This window comes from Chiloscyllium plagiosum, chromosome 7 (genome assembly GCF_004010195.1).
Source record: "Chiloscyllium plagiosum isolate BGI_BamShark_2017 chromosome 7, ASM401019v2, whole genome shotgun sequence".
NCBI classification, from domain to species: Eukaryota; Metazoa; Chordata; class Chondrichthyes; order Orectolobiformes; family Hemiscylliidae; genus Chiloscyllium; species Chiloscyllium plagiosum.
The window spans coordinates 43192731-43210140 of record NC_057716.1 but is presented as its reverse complement, the minus strand read 5'-3'; the positions used below and the strand labels follow the sequence as shown (position 1 = coordinate 43210140).

The following is a 17410-nucleotide window of genomic DNA, read 5'->3' as shown; positions in this document are numbered from 1 at the left end:
TAGTAAGGGATATGGATGAAAGGCAGGTATACTGAGTTAGGTCACAAATCAGCCCATGATCTCATTGAATGCTGGAATGGGCTGAATAGCCTACTCCTGTTCCTATGTGCACATTTGCAAGGGAGACATCCAAGGTAAACTTGATATGCTGTCACTAACCTAACCCCGTGGAAGTGCTGCACCACTACTAACAAGTTTACAATGGTAGTTTTCATGGTTTACAACATTCCTCGCATTCTATGCCTTTCACATTTCTGTAGATATGAACAACTTGTGAACCTTTACTGCTCTTAACTTCCTTTAAATATATATATTGTACAAACAAAATGCTCCTTTGACTTTTATAACCATTTCAATATTTTCATTTTACAGGTCAGCCACCATCCACCGATCTCTGCCTGCCATTGTGAATCAAAGAAATTTGTCTTTTGGCAAGGTATCCACTTACTCGAACCTTTCCTAAAAACAGAAATTTGGTCTTAATTTCCCACTGAGATGATTTTGGTGTGAAGTTAGTGGAGTAGATGTGAAGACATGTAAATGTTATGACATTAGATCACTGGAAATATCTTTAATTACTCATCTGAATAATTCTTAATTGCCGACTTTTATTTGTATGAATTTATAAAAATGGGATAAAACATATGACTATTGGTGACATTTGTTATAGTCATATTCATGGAATCTTGAGCACAGTTGTAATATTGAGCATTAATTTGATTTGTTGTTTTATAACTGCTTATCACTTATTTGGCATGAGCAAGTCACCTAAATAGGTACATCCCGCAAATCATTTTGGTGAATTGAATTGAATTTATTGTTAAGTGTACCAAAGCACAGTGCAAGTTTTGTCTTGTGAGCAACACAGGCAGATCAGAGTATAGTAGCATAGATAAGTAAATAATAGGTAAACAGCGGCAAAAACAAAAATACAGGTACAGGCGAATGTTAAGAGTTTGAGAGTCCATTCAGTATTCTAACACAGTAGGGTAGATACAGTTATGAAACCAGCTGTTCTGTGTGTTCAGGCTTCTGTGCCTTCTCCCCGATGGTAGTGGTTGTAGAAAAACATTGCCAGGGTGGGATGGATCTTTGAGAAGGTGAAAGTGGGTACTGAGATGCTGGAGATTAGAGTAGTGCAGGAAAAGCACAGCAGGTCAGGCAGCATCCGAGGAGCAGAAAAATCGACATGTTAACCCAAAGACCTTCATCAGGAATGAAGCCTCATTCCTGATGAAGGGTTTTGACCAGAAACGTCAATTTTCCTGCTCCTCAGATGATGCCTGACCTGCATCTTTGAGAATGCTGGCGGCCTTTCCTTGACAGTGGGCCTGGTAGACGGATTCTATAGATGGGAGGTTGGCCTTTGTGATTGTCCGGGCCGAGTTCACCACTCTCTGTAACTGTCTCCGATCTTGAATGGTACATTTGCCATACCAGGTAGTGATACATCCAGACAGAATGCTCTTGATGGCACACTTATAAAAGTTGGCAAAGGTATTCGCCGTCAGCTGCCTGAGGAAGAAGAGACATTGTTGGGCCTTTGTAACCAGTGGATCCACATGAAAAGTCCAAGAAAGCTTGTTGTGGATGACCACTCCCAGGAGCTTGGCACTCTCCACTCGTTCCACCTCTGTGCTGTTAACGTGTAGGGGGGCATGAGTAGTATTCCGTCAAAAGTCAATAATAATTTCCTTGGTTTTGCCGGCATTGAGAGCTAGGTTGTTCTCAGTGCACCATTTTTCCAGGTGTTCCGCCTCCCGCCTGTAGTCTGTTTCATCACCATCTGAGATTCGACCATCAGCGAATGTGCAAATGGCATTAGTCTGGTATTTGGCGACGCAGTCATGGGTATAGTGAGTACAGTAGGGGGCTGAAAGCGGACCCCTGGGGAGGTGGTGTGTGGGAGACTCCAGTGTTGAGTGTTAGGATAAATATTGTCCCCAGTCTTCATTGATTGTGGCCTGTGTGGTGTTAACTATCCCTCCAGATTGGTAGCTGCTTGGTCTCTTTCCTTTTACTGAAATCTCAAGTTCTCTGGTCACTTATTTGGATTGTTCTGCTGAAGTACAGTGCTCTATTTTGTTGAAAGCATTGGATGAAAGACCTTTCTTTTAATAAATCCATCATCAGATATTTGATGACATGCCCCTTGGTAAGCCAGGCTTTAAATTGCTGTAAAGGACAGGTGCTGAGGTGTGAGCGGCAGGAGTTTAATATTGTCATTGAAAAAATTTTGAAAGAAATTTGTAAGAGAACAATTCAGATGGTATATGATTTTGCTCTGCTTTGTCCCTGTTTCTAATGACCAGTGATTCTTCCCTACTTGCACACCAAGTGTCCAGCAGAGGGAGTATAGCTCTTTCCTTGCAGCAGTTCCACTTTTTTAACAGCTAAACCTACATGTAGGTTGACTTGCAATATGGCACGCACAAGCATATTATGCAGACAGAAAGACATACACATATTGTGCCTGGTTTCAATTTAAATATTGGCAGTTAATCATCAGTCACCATCGGACTGGTACATACTCCATGGCAATGCTTCTACAATCAGAGTGCACTTAATAACCAGTCAGCACTCTCTTCTCACACTGTATAAAATGTTCTTCTTTGGATTGGTATTCTTGTGAATGTCTTGATGAGGGCAAAGTGAAAAGATTCAATAAAATGTGCTTTTCGTTCACCAATACTCAAGATTCATATTACCAGATGACTATATATATTACTTCTTAATTGTCCGCATTAGGAAGGTTGACGGCAATGCAATTATCACATAGTGAAAAGATGGCTTACACTTAATATGTTGCACTTATAGACTTAACTCGAAGGCAAGTTTAGTTTTTGTGTAGTGTGACAATATCACATCTTTATGTCATTGAGTGATAAACAGTAAAAGCTAAATTTTGCAAAGCTAAAGGTGGAACCGTACTACAACTGACAACGTTTGGTTATTGTCAGTTAACAGCTCGTATTCTATCTGAAGTTACTGAACCATTTAAGCATAAATAATTGCAAGTTCCATTCACCACTCATTATTTGAACTGTAAAATCTAATCAGTGGTGACAGCATTAAACTGCTTTCCACGTTTTTGTATGTAAATATAGTCAAAGAAAATCTTAATATGCAATGATGTGTATCTATAAGAAAATGCATGTATTGAATTTTTATTATCGTCAAACTTTCTATTTCTTTTAGATATCAGATGGAAGAATAAATTTTGGGGAAAATCTATGGAAATACTCCCAATAGGAAGAGTGAATGTCATGCTACCTAAGTGAGTTTAATTTTGTTTTATTTGTTTAAATGTTTAACCATGCACACAGCAAATTGCATTAAAATGTTTAATGATTGTCCACTCAATATTACAATGCTATATAAAGCTAGAATGAGAGTTTATGGAGTACTTTTCAGAGAATTTCAACCTGAGAGCATTCAATGTACTTCATCATTAATCTATTTTGTTATAGAATAGAATTTTTTAAACTTTTACTGTCTAATATTATTGGAGTGCTGCAGTGAGGATGGACACTGGCCATAGTACAATGGATGGGGAGAAAGGAAAGTAGTAATGGTAGGGGTATAGTACAGCTGGGGGATTAGAAACTTCTCGTCAGTCATGACAGGGAATCCTAATTGTGGCATTTCCTGTCCAGTGTCAGTGTTGTGATTGGAGAAGACCTTGAAGGAGGAGGATTTGGTTGTTACTATTCATGAAGCAATCAACAACATGGATGTAACTAACAATGAGGTTCTGCAGTGAAGCAAGTTTCAGGAGCTGAGATCTAAATTAATAAGCAGCAATGCAGCTCAGAGTTTGTGGGGCGGGCGGGGAAGGAGGTTTAGAAACCTAAAGAGAAATGCCAAGGCAATAGCAACAACGCAACTGTTTTGAGTAAAGATAAGCAGGGTATGACAGGAAGAAACAGATGGCTTGTAAACAATTTCTGTAGCACCACCTCAAGTACAGCAGTAGAGATTTCTTGAGGTTACTTCCTAAGTGGCTTGCTGCAAGTGAATGGCACACTTGTGCATCTGCTGTATGGATGCTATCAAGATTTCAGTCAAGTAATAAGACAATATATCATAAGGTTCTCAAACATGGTCAACACACGTAAAGGGAATGTCTTCATCAGTTACTTCTGAACAAATTTTATGAAGCAAGATGAGCCCCTCTCCTGGTACTATTGGAAAAGTATTTCTGACTTTGTTATGCAAAGACAAGGGTTGTGGAAGTTCTGTGATGAGCTGCTTATTGCTCTCTTCAGATTGTTGCTGCACATAAGAAAGGAGGACATTTTAATGCTTTGCACAGGTTTGAGGGCAGTTGTTATAATGGGGCAGATTGTCCACTGCAGTGGGGCAGAGTCCTTATTGCAAAGTAGACAAGCAGGAGGCTGGAAGAAAAAAGCAAACCGGGCAGCCATCAAAAAGTGGAGAAGTCAACATTTTTGGTGTAACCTTTCTTCAGGACTGCAGGTGGGTGTAAGGGGAACTACAGATAAAAAAGTGGGTAGAGAGTGGGTGCAGATTGGTGAGGTATAGAAGGTACGGCCTGGTTGATAAATGGGAGGAATGAATCTGGTTGGTAGCTGGAAGGAGGAGTCGGTCAGAGGAATTGAATGGAGGGGGAGGGGCTGTCAGGGGATTGGAAGGGATGTTATTTGAAATTGGAGAACTCAACGTTGCGTCCTCCAGGCTGTAGGCTGCCCAGTCTGAAAATGAGGTATTGTTCCTCCAATTTGTAGTCTGATTTGTTGTGGCAATGGAGGAGGCCTAGGATGGTCATTGGAAAGGGAGTGGGAATTAAAATAGGTGATGACTGGGAGGTCAGATCAGCCCCTGCGGGCCCGGCTGAGATGCTTCAGTGAAACACGCCCTGAGTTTATGTTTGGTGTCCCCAAAGTAGAGAAGACCACATCGGGAGCACCTGATACAGTAAACTAGGTTGGAGGAGAGGCAGGTGAACCTCTGTCTCACCTGGAAGGACTGTTTGGGGCCCCTGGATGGAGGTGAGGGGGTGGCATGCTGGCAGGTTTTGTATCTTCTATGGTTGCCAGGGAAGCTATCTGGAGGTTGGGGAGAATGGCGCAAACCAAGGATTGGTGAAGGGAACAGTCCTTGTGGAAGGCAGAGAGGGTGGAGAGGGGAAGATGTTCTTGGTGGTGGGGTCTAGTTAGAATTGGCAGAAGTGTTTGAGGATGATACATTAGATGCGGAGACTGGTGGGATTGTAGCTGAGGATAAGGGGGACCCTGTCTTTGTGTTTGGGGGCGTGGGGACGTTTAGAGCAGTGAAGTGGGGAATGGAAAAGGTCAGGTGGAGGGCTGTGTGGATGACAGGAGGAGGAAAAGCACTTTGTTCAAAATAGGTGGACGTCTGGGAGTGGAATGTCTCATTGTTCAAGCAGTTGTGGTGGAGAAATTGGAGGAATGGGATGGAGTTTTTGCAGGATACTGGGTGGGAGGAGGTGTTGTCCAGGTAGTTATGGGAGTTTGTGGGTTTGTAGTAAACATCCGTCTGGAGACTGTTGCCGGAGATGGAAACGGAGAGGTCAAGAAAGGGGAGGGAGGTATCTGAGATGGACCAAGTGAATTTGAGGGTAGGGTGCAAATTGTGGGTGATGTTGATGAACTGTTCCAGTTCAACCTGGGTGCAGGACGCTGCACCGATGCAGTCATCGATGTAACGGCAGAAGAGTTGGGGCACAGTGCCTGTATAGGTACTGAAGAGGGACTGTTCAATGTAGCCAACAAAGAGACGGGCATTGCTCGATACATCTGAGTGCCCATGACCACCCCCTGGATTCGGAGGAAATGGGAAGAGTTAAAGAAAGTTAAGGGTGAGGTGGAGGATGATATTGGTGGAGGGAGACTGGATGGAGAGGAAGAAGCTGAGGGCCTGAAGGCCATCCTTGTGGGATATGAATGTGTATAAGGACTGCACATCCCATAATAAAGCTAAAGAGCTGGGGGCTAGGAAACTGGAAGTTACTAAAGAGGTGAAGGGCGTGGTGAGTGTCACGGATGTAGGTGGCAAGTGTCTTAACCAAAGGGGAGAGGATGGAGTCAAGATGGGGCCGGATGTGTTTGTGGGAGCAGGAGAAAGCGGAGACAATGGGTCGGCCAGGGTAGTTGGGCTTGTTGATCTTGGGGAGCTGGTAGAACTGGGCAGTGCAGGGGCGGGGGACTATGAGATTGGAGGTGGTGGATGGGAGTTCACTGGAGGCAGTGAGGTCACAAACAGTGCAAGTGATTTTTGCCTGATATGTCACGGTGGGATCGTAGTCAAGGGGGAGGTAGAACATGGTGTCAGAGAGATGTTGTTCTGCCTCTGCGACGTAGAAGTCCATCCTCCAGACTACCACTTTTGTCAATGGGTTTGCTGGTTAAATGGGGATTGGTGCAGAGAGTAGCAAAGATGGGAGCTGTACGTAGGGACCTGTGGAATCCCCATCAGAGCATACTCCAAAAGAACTGTCTGGGGATATTGAATATGTCTTTAGGCAACACCTTCCAATAGTATCCCTCCTACAGTCTTTGTTTAAATTTGAGACTTTGGATGGTTCTGATGAAATTAAGTAAAATGGTTGCTCAGGAAAAGGTTGAACTGTTAAATACATAGTCTAATTCTAAGTAACTATTAAACTAACTTCAAGCTTGGAGCCCAACTCAATTTTGATACACAGTCATAAGGCTAGCATTGACTGACATACAGTTGGACCATGAACAATCAAGAAGCTCAGCTCAATACATGCTCATTATCCTGGCAATAGGAACAATGTATTTGTCCTGTGCCAATCTATACTACATACTGTACTCTGGCCTTCAATTTGCACCAGAAGATGTTTGCTTGTTAAAAGGTAACACCACATCTACCATCCTATCATAAGCCTGGAGGCCTTCAATGAGGTCTGTGGAGTCACCTGTCTCCTAAAGCAACATGTGTTGCTCCCTCTGAAGTACATTTTTGAAAGGTTTTCTATGTATGTTGGTGGTGTGCTGTTTCCTCCCCAAAATAACCCATCAATTGCCTCCTGGAATGCACAACTATCTCAGAGAAGGAAGAGGTACAGAGGAGATCACATCCATACTCTGAAACTGTGTGTGTGACAGGGACACAATTTACTTCAGTTAAAATTAATCCCAATATGGACCAGTAATTCCTCAACTCTACATCCATTTCAGAAAGTGCAGCACAAAGTCCTTTTATTTCAGTTCTCCCTTCCCACTCATTCTTTTCTAGTTACAAGTTCTCTTTGTTCAAATCAAATAATTGAATTACTACACTTCTAAAATAGTCCTGATAAAATGCAACCTTTCACAAAGGTTACAACCAAAATGAGAGGTCGTTCCCCTGGCTGAAAAGTCAATTATCCTTAAAGTGGGATAGCGATAGTGTAAAGGCCAGCGAGGAGGAAGAATTTCTGAAGAGCATGTTAATCTGCATTGATGATAAGAGGTGTGTGATTCTGAGAAATGAACTGGGTCAAGTCAATCAAAAGTGAGTCGTTGTATATTTAGGTAACCATCATAAAGTTTAAATTAGCTATGTAAAAAAAAAGAGGAGCAACCTTATAGAAAAATACTTAATTGGAGGAGGGTGAATTTTACTGAGTTCAGAATGCACCTTGTAAGTTGGAATGAAAGATTGTCAAACAAAATTGAGATGTTGCAATGCACTGTTCTTTAAAGAAATGGTTCAGGAACAATGAAATATTTTCCCACAAGGTGGATTGATAGAGCGACTAAATCCAGATATCAACAGATGGAGTAAAACAGAAAAAGGGGGCCTGTGTCAAATGTTATGTATAATACAGTGACAACTAGGTTAACTACAGGAAGTTCAATGGGACAGTGATAGAAGAAATGGGACAAAGAACGTGTATGTGAAGACACTGGCAGTGGCATTAAGAGGACTCCAAAAATGATCTTTCGAAATTAAAGTCGCAAATAAATAGCAAGAGGAGGGCCTGATCTGTTCCTTTATTGTAGCTAAAGCAAATTTATTATTCAGTATGTCTATCCTTTTTGTTTTATTTTCACTGACATTATCAGCAACCCACATTTCTTCTAACCATGCTTCTTTTTCCTGGTATAATTGTAAAAGCTTTTATGTTGATTTTGATATCCCTCAAGTGTTTTGTACTCCCTTATTGTGGTTTGTACTATTTGTTTCGTCACCTTAGTTATTTGAAATACTAGGGAATTGCATCTAAATTACATTTAGAGTCCTAGAGATGTACAGCATGGAAACAGACCTTTCGGTCCAACCGATCCATGCTAACCAGATATCCCAACCCAATCTCGTCCCACCTACTGGCACCCAGCCCATATCCCTCCAAACCCTTCCTCTTCATATACCCATCCAAATGCTTCTTAAAAGTTGCAATTGTACCAGCGTCCACCATTTCCTTTGGCAGCTCATTCCATACATGTACCACCCTCTGTGTGAAAAAGTTGCACCTTAGGTCTCTTTTATATCTTTTCCCTCTCACCCTACACTTATGCCCTCTAGTTCTGGACTCCCCGACCCTAGAGAAAAGACTTTGCCTATTTACCCTATCCATGCCCCTCATAATTTTGTAAACCTCTATAAGGTCACCCCTCAGCCTCCGATGCTGCAGTGAAAACAGCCGCAGCATGTTCAGCCTCTCCCTATAGCTGAAATCCTCCAACCCTGGCAACATCCTTGTAAATCTTTTCTGAACCCTTTCAAGTTTCACAACATCTTTCCGATAGGAAGGAGACCAGATTTGCACGCAATATTCCAAAAGTGGCCTAACCAATGTCCTGTACATCCGCAACATGAAACGCCTGTACTAAATACTCTGACCAATAAAGGAAAGCATACCAATTTATCTGAATTAAACTCCATCTGCCATTTCTCAGCGCAGTGGCCCACCTGGTCCAGATCCTGTTGTAATCTGAGGTATCCCTCTTCACTGTCCACTACACCTCCAATTTTGGTGTCATCTGCAAACTTACTAACTGTACCTCTTCCGCTCGCATCCAAATCATTTATGCAAATGACAAAAAGTAGAGGACCCAGCACTGATGCTTGTGGCACTCCACTGATCACAGGCCTCCAGTCTGAAAAACAACCCTCCACCACCACCCTCTGTCTTCTACCTTTGAGCCAGATCTGTATCCAAATGGCTAGTTCTCCCTGTATTCCGTAAGATCTAACCTTGCTAATCAGTCTCCCATGGAGAACCTTGTCGAACGCCTTACTGAAGTCCAAATAGATCACATCTACTGCACTTGCTACCATCTAAATTAGCAGTCTCATTGCAGAATAATTACTTTAAATTTTAGATATGGAGATCATTTTGAATGGAACAAAGTTACCACCTGCATACACAACATCCTGAGTGGACGTCGTTGGATAGAACACTATGGAGAAATCACCATTAGAAACACAAAAAACAATGTGTGCATTTGTAAACTGACTTTTATTAAGGTAAAGACCGATGAATTTGCATTATTATAAAAAGGCTATTCTTAGTCATTTGCAAAAAGGAATTGTCATTCTATTGACCTTGCCTGTGAAAATGTTAGTCAGAAGTACCTTTTAAGCATGACTATTCAATTTAATTCTATTATATACTAACATTAAATTTATATAATTATCTGGTGCAGTTTTGTTTTAGATTTTTAAAAGTAGTTTGCTTGATCTAAACATAGTTGAAGGCTATTTTGTTATCCACTCACCATTGTTCTAATGTGGCATATTCTGTATGTTAAGAAAGCACTATTGGAAAATAATTAGAGTAAATAAAGTTAACTACTGAAGCATAAACACTGTATAATGTAGAACCTTGATGCTTTTTCTTGCAGCTTTTTTATCCAGATCGCCAGCATCTGCAGTATTTTGCTTATGTCTTCCAGCTTGTTTCACCCGTTTTCCCATTTTTCCCCATGTTATTTATAAAACTCAGGACCAGATTTTTAAAATCAAACTTGTAGTCTACTCAAGGAGAGTGTATTAACATTGGGATAATTGGCACTTATGTTACAGTTAATGGTGCTCAATAAGTGTAATATTGTTCCCATTGCCTTGTAATGCAGTAGTAAGAGAACAAAGTTGCTTTATTTCAAATCTAATATGTAAAGACTAAAAGATCAGCATATGGTTATCATTATAAATCATATTTCTTCCTTTTATGTGCAAAGGGAAGTTACTGGAGCTCAAACGTAAATGAAGTCCAAGGACTTGTGATGGATCAGGAAGGGAAGGTAGTACGTCGGCTGTTTGGCAAGTGGCATGAAGGGCTGTATTGTGGAGTTGCACCCTCTGCCAAGTGCATGTGGAGACCAGGTAAATACATTGTGTGATTTACCACTAGGCAAATTCTTAAGTTCAATATATAGTGTGTGAATTGATTAAATTTGTGTTGGCAAGGGACCATCATTTAAAGCAACAATGCAACACATCCTATTTTTTAAGACTAGCAATTTCCGTTTTGCTGGTTTCTTAGTATTCACATTTTCCATTGTAATTTCAACATATTGAATTCACAGCAACAACTGACTGAATTTTATATTTGACAAGTGTGTTTTGTTTAAAAGTAAATTTGGTAATAAAACTGGAAGGATATTCAGAATATCAAATAGGTTCATTTTCCTTGGAGCAGAGCAGATTGAGAAGGGAACATGATTGAGATGTACAAAATTACAGGGGCATAAACAGGGTAGAATCTTTTTCCCTTGGTGGATGGATCAATGACTAGGGGCACAAATTTAAGAAAAGGGGCAGAAGCTTTAGAGAGAATGTGAGGGAACAGGTAGGAATCTGGAACTTTCTACATGTAAGGGTGCAGAAACCCTCGTAAAATTTGAAGTATTTAGATTTACGCTCATGATGCCAAGGTATTTGAGGCTATGGACCAAAAGCTGGAAAATAGGATTAGAATAGTTAGACAGTTGTTTTTGACTGGCAGATTTGATGGGCTGAAGGGCTTTTTTAATTCCCTGTAGATGTCTGTGACTATCAGGCATAACCTTAACCTTGCACAACCAAAGTGAATAGGGCAGGTTCTCATTGGATGCCATGCAGTTAAAGCTTCATCTTCCATTTTCCACCTGGACTTTAACTATCCAATTAAAGTCAATACTGTATAAAACTGGGGGTTATGTTTGAAATAAATATCTAATCCAAATCCTTCCTGTTTGGTCCAGATTGGTTAAATTAAATTGCTCACAACTTTTGAAATAAGTGAATATGATTATATGGCCTCTGGAATACTTACTTCTAGCAGTATCCCAGTTATAGGCCACTCCACTTTGAGAAGTCAATGAAGTTGAAAATCTTAGACAATTTTACATGTACTAGTTTGCTTTCCTTCGTGATTAGTTGGCCGCAATGCTGTTTAATGCAAATTCAATAAAATCTAACAGCAAACTGTACCGTCTACTCCCAGCAGTGCTGAAAGTGTCTGAGTCCCTGTCAGAGTATCCTCCTCCCACTATTATCCCCTTGTAGGGGTTTCACTTGCTCTCACTTCTTTGTGAGCAACATAGTACAACTTCTGTTCTCTAAATCATCCCTAGGTTCATTGGGGTGTGGGAGAGGAGTGTCTATGCATGTTTGTGGGAATGGAAAGTTGTTGAATCCATGATTGTAGACATCTTTGTTTTAATGCTTTTCATTGTGTGAAAAAATTCATCTGCAAGGCATACAATATTAGTAAGGAATTGTAAGCTGTATCACAGAACATTTTGGTAGAATGTGAGAAAATTGAAATTACAGCCGTAGCTGTAAGCCAACTGCATACACTGTAGTAATAAGTCTGAGATGGTAACTGTAGTTTTGTTTGTTAATGTGTTCCTGCCTGGCTACAACTTCATTGTTTTGGCCAGAAAAGAGTTTGGCACACCCAGAAATAAACACTTGCGCCTTCCTGGTGTGCTGTCTTGGCTTCATATTTAAAGAAAGATATACTTGCCATTGGAAAGACAGTCGAGCAAAGGTTCACAAAATTGGTACCTGAGATGAGAAGGTTGCTCTGTAATAAGAAGCTGAGTAAATTGATCCTACACTCTAGGAGTTAAGAATAATTAATGGCGATTCCAAAGATACTTGGCAAGATAGGCACTGAGAGGTTGTTTCCCTCAGTTGGGAAAATAGAACATCAAAGCACAGCCTAAATTTAAAGATGTTGATAATTTAGGGTCTTCCATCATTACATTTATTCAAATCAGAGATTGAGAGATTATTGAGCTGTCAGGAACTGAAGTGATATAGGTAGTGGACAGGAAGTTGAGTTGAATTGCAGAGAAAGCTTGAGGGCAATATGGCCTATTCTTGCACCTATTTCTTACACTACTCTGATTGTTCCTAAACTTTCTAAAGTTTGGAAATGTAGAAGATCATAGAGTAGGAAGGATAAATGATATATGGAACTTAATGGTCATGGCAGGGGGCGTGTTCAAGGCAGAAAAATCCATGGCATCCTTACCAACACCATTTTCAGGAGGCCCAATTGAATTAAATCCCAAATGGAGACATTTTCCCACCATCAAACTTCATAGCTCCTGTGAGAGAGTGTTCTTCCAAAATCCTAATGGATTTCCCACCTGTTGGTGCCGTTGGCCAGTCGGGGACAGCAGGGAGCAGTGTTGCACTTTGGCCTCGTAGAGGTTTGGTGATGGAGCCCCAGGTGTAAGTGAATGGGATGGATTTGCTGAGACCATACAAGGAGGCCCCTGCATGGAAAGCTTGGAAAAGAGTTGACATGCAGGTGAAAGCAGGGTCTTATTCCAGATCCCTCTGTTCCCACTGACCAGTTCTTCCCTCTAGGCCTCAAGCCTGGCTGCCAGGGTATTCATCGTGGTCTATTCATGTGATATAGCCACTCCCCACCCAAAAATATTTAAACACCAGCCTCGATAGCCTGTCATCAGTCATAAGGAAAACGCTGGGAACCTTCTAAATGCACAATTTCCTTGTGCTTTTTAAAAGATCATGAGGCAGCCCATATGCTTTTAAGGGAAATCATAATTGATAAATCTATTAGAGTTCCTTGAGGGTGTAACTAGCAGAGCAGATGAAGTAAAGCAAATGGATGTTGTATACTTTGATATTCTAAAGGCATTTGTAGAGTAAAAGTTTTGAATTGAATTTAAAATAAAAAATGCATTGGGGGTAATATGTTAGCATGGTTAGAGCATTGGCCAAAGAAGAGAAAATTACAGTGGGCTGCAGCAAAGATCAGTGCAGGGCCTCAGCAATTTACAAGTCCAAGGCCAACTGGCAATGGGTGATAATAGCCACTTCAGGGTCACAGCCTCCTGTTGGAAATGTCATCCTTGAGCCTTCACTTGATCTCTCACACCCACATTTATTAAGTATGTTTTTAAAAGACCAAGAATGGGGCGGTTCCATCAGAACTCTCTTGACCTCTTTGGAGACCAATTTCATAAGACAGTGCATCACATTCACAGACAGGTCATTCTGGCATAACACACAAATTGGCTATAACGCGATTAACAAATTATGAACTATATTTGGATAACGTAACCTTTCTACTGAACGGGTTAGCAGTTTTCTTTGGTGATCTTCTACCACCCGATTGTTTTATAACATGGGTTTGCAGTCGCATGAGAGCAGAACGGCCTGTACCGTACAATTAAATATGAGTAATGGGATTCTCTCCAAAACATTTGGCAGCTGAGTTTAGTCATGTCTCGGTCTGGACTATCCAAAGCTAGCCATATTTTTGAAACTAAAATTGGCCAATGATGGTTCGCATACTATAAATTGTATCCTTAACAGAAGTGATACAACACTAATGACAAACAGAAGTGTCATAACAGTACAGTGGTAGTGTATTCCCTCATGAACTGAATAATTTTAGCTGCTTCTGCATTAATGTTCATTTTGTTCAACAGTTTGTCAGCTTAATCTAACCTCATGAATGACTTCCATTGTGTTAGTAATCTAAAAATCAAAATATGTACTGAAGTATGGACATTTTGAAAGCATTTATGGTTACACAATGTTTTGCATTGTTTGCTAAAATAAATTACACAACCACTAACAATTGAATACCAAAAACTTAAAGCTGCTTAATTTTTGTGTTTGATATTATTATGATGTATCTAATGCTGTGCAGCAGGCAACTGAAGAGGATTGACTTCAGTAATTTACTTCCAGTGAAAGTAGTGTAATTGCTGTGTATTTCCATGACAATGATGTTGAGATAATGTGCATCTCTTTAACTCCACAGGCTCTATGCCAACAGACAGTGACATGTATTATGGATTTACAAGATTCGCTATTGAGCTGAATGAATTGGATCCAGTGTTGAAAGAGTTCCTCCCATCAACAGATGCCAGATTTAGACCAGATCAGAGGTAAAAATGGTTAATATTCCCCTTTTAGAGTAAGTAATATCAGAATCTGTAAGTGCTAATCAATAGCTTCCAAATTCTGGAATGGTCCCGGTTTACTGGAAGATAACAATTCTAACATTACTCTCATCTTTCTTGAGTAGCAAAGGAGCAAAGAACTAGTTAAACATCTGACATCAGTTGTCACAAAAATACTGGGAACTACTACAAAGCAACGGTATATTTAGAAAATGATGAGGCAGCCTATATGCTTTTAAGGGAAATCATGGTTGACAAATCTTTGAGGGTGTAACTAGCAGGGCAGATGAAGTAAAACAAATGTACACTGGAACTTCAGAAGACATTTTTAAATTAAATACAGAAAAGGTTGGGGTTAATATATTAACAGGGGTAGAGGTTTGGCTGAAGAACAAAAACAATTCCAGTCAGGTGCAGGAAAGGTCAGTGCAGGGTCTACACAGTTTGTAGCTCAAGGGCAACTAAGGATGGGCAATAAATACTGGCGAGTCAGCAATGCCCACATCCCATTACTGAATTGAGTCTATATTAAGGACTTAGATGAAGGAACCAAGTGTAATGTATACAACTTCTCTGTTGATATAAAACTAAATGCTGTTGGAAGTCACAAAAGTCAGAACAGACCCACATGTAGTGGGGAAGATGGCAGAGAGTTGGTAACTCACTCACAATTGAAGTGAATTTTGCCAGGGCTCTGTACCCAAGGATGAAATAAAAGTTCACTGGATTGATTGGAATGTTGAGGGTTGTCCTGTTCAAAGAGATTGAGCCTATAATTTCTGGAATTTAGAAGAGGAGTTGTTATCTCTTTGAAACATTATAAAATTCCAGATAGAATAGATGCTGAGAAGGTTTTTTTCCCCAGTTGGAGTTTAGATGTAATAGGCATATTCCTAACAGAAATGATAATTGCTTCAGGCAAGGAATTACCTTAGAGGTTTATAAAATAATGAGGGGCATGGATAGGATAAACAGACAAGCTCTTTTCCCTGGTGTGGGAGAGTCAAGAACTAAAGGGCATAGGTTTAGGGTAAGCGAGGAAAAATTGAAAAGGACCTTAAGGACCTTTTTCACGCAGAGGGTGGTGCGTGGATGGAATGAGCTGCCAGAGGAAGTGGTGGAAGCTGGTACAATTACAACATTAAATGGGCGTATGGATCGGTATATGAATAGGAAGAGTTTGGAGGGATTTGAGCCACGTTCTGGCAAATGGGAATGAAATAGGTCAGGATATCTGGTCATTTGGACCAAAGGGTCTGTTTCTGTGCTGTACATCTCTATGACTGTAACTGATACGCAGTAATGTCTGGTAAATTCAAGACAATATGTTACGTTTGGTAAGGGATGCAGAAACATGGTCATGAAGGGTTCCATCATGATCAAACTTTTGAATTGGTCAATTTTTAAAAATATTTTCCTACAGCTTTCTTCATGGAATTGTGGAAATGCATCAACCAGTAGCAGATTTAGTCACGCAGATTTCTAGCACATAAAAAGGCCCTTAGCCCATTATATCTGCACTAGTCAAAACCAACTACCTAAGTATTTTAGTCCCATTTTCTACCCCTGAGCCTTGTATGCCTTGGCATTGCAAGTCCACATCTTAAATGTTGAGGGTTTCAGCTTTGTCATTGATCGGTACACCTGAAGGATTTCTTTTTTTCCTTGTCTACCCTATCTATTCCCTTCCTTTTATATATCTCAATCATGTCTGCTCTAAGGAAAGCAATCCCAATCTGTCAGAATTGAAAATAGTTGGCAAGAGGTGTTACTTAATGCTGAAATTGTTAAACTCAAGGTACCTAGGCAGGGATGTGTTGTTCCTCCAGCTTGTGTGAACTTTGCGAGTACTGCAGCAGGCCAGAGACAAACATTGGCATGGGATCACAGTGGTGTGTTGAAGTGGCAGGGAACTGGAAGCTTGGGGTCAAATTTTAATGAACAGAGCATAGGCTTTCAACAAAGCAGGCACTCAACATATGTTTCATCTCCCCAGTGTAGAAGAGACAGTACTGAGTAGCAAATAGTGGATTAGAATGAATAAAGAGCAGGTTAAATCACTGTTTTACCAGGAAGGTGTGTCTGGAATCTTAGTTAGAGAGGAGGGAGGTGGCAAATGGACAAATATTGCACATTCTGCAATTCTGTGGGAAGTGGACCAGGATGTCGTGGAGGGAACAGAACCTGTGGAATGCTGACAAGAGAGGGGAGGGAAATGTGTGTCTGGTAATTGGTAGCAACTGGTGGCTTATAATCATTTAGATGTAGTTGTTGATGGGGTGCAAAGTGACAACAGGGTGGACCCAGTCATTGTTGTGGAAGGGAACAGTTGAGGACAGAAGTGTGGGAAATAGTTCCCCACAGCCTATAGCAAATCCTTGGCTGATGAAAAAGGTGAACATTTCTGAGGCCCTGCTATGGAAGGTGGCGTTAATGTGGTTATGGGGTGCGAGGATGTATAATCAAGGGAATTAGGGGATTCTCATTTGTAATACATATAGGTGGTCAGCTTAGCCCCAGAGACAGATGCTGAAATGAATTTTTCACTGAATTTTATTTTTGGGATAAAATCATATTTTTCTCATTCAAATTACAATTCATGCCTTTCTCATCAGATTCCTGGAAGAAGGAAATATTGAATCAGCTGCAGCTGAGAAGCGTAGGATAGAGGAATTACAAAGAGAACGGAGAAGATTAATGGAAGAAAGCAATTCAACTTATCAACCCCGATTTTTTAAGTGAGTGTTGACTGTTATGGTGTTAGTCTTCAGGTGCATTCTGTTGTACTTCAAGAAGAATCAAAATTAGTTATTTTATATACAGAAGATTTTAATAAAAGTTACCTTTTTTGCAGGAAAGTTCTTGACAGTAATCAAAGAGAATCTTGGATGAGCAATGGAACCTACTGGGAACTGCGGAAGGATCCAGGGTTTAGTAAATTAGAAAACATAGCACTCTGGTAATGAAAAGTGAAGAAATAAAAATGACAGTCTTCACAAAGAAATTAACTATGCATAAATTATTATAGCTATTATAAA

At 40.5% G+C, this 17410-nt stretch overlaps 1 protein-coding gene across 6 annotated transcripts in view; it reads left to right on the top strand.

Moving 5' to 3' along the window:
* osbpl6 (oxysterol binding protein-like 6) overlaps positions 1-17410 on the top strand; it is a 170778-nt gene extending 153368 nt beyond the window's left edge. For all 6 annotated transcript variants that reach the window (XM_043693527.1, XM_043693522.1, XM_043693523.1 and 3 more), the window contains 7 exons: positions 373-436; positions 3199-3277; positions 9318-9462; positions 10176-10320; positions 14231-14357; positions 16988-17110; positions 17227-17410. In XM_043693527.1, the coding sequence (XP_043549462.1) occupies positions 373-436; positions 3199-3277; positions 9318-9462; positions 10176-10320; positions 14231-14357; positions 16988-17110; positions 17227-17335 (792 nt within the window). In that variant the 3' untranslated portion in view covers positions 17336-17410. The remainder of the gene's footprint in view (positions 1-372; positions 437-3198; positions 3278-9317; positions 9463-10175; positions 10321-14230; positions 14358-16987; positions 17111-17226) is intronic.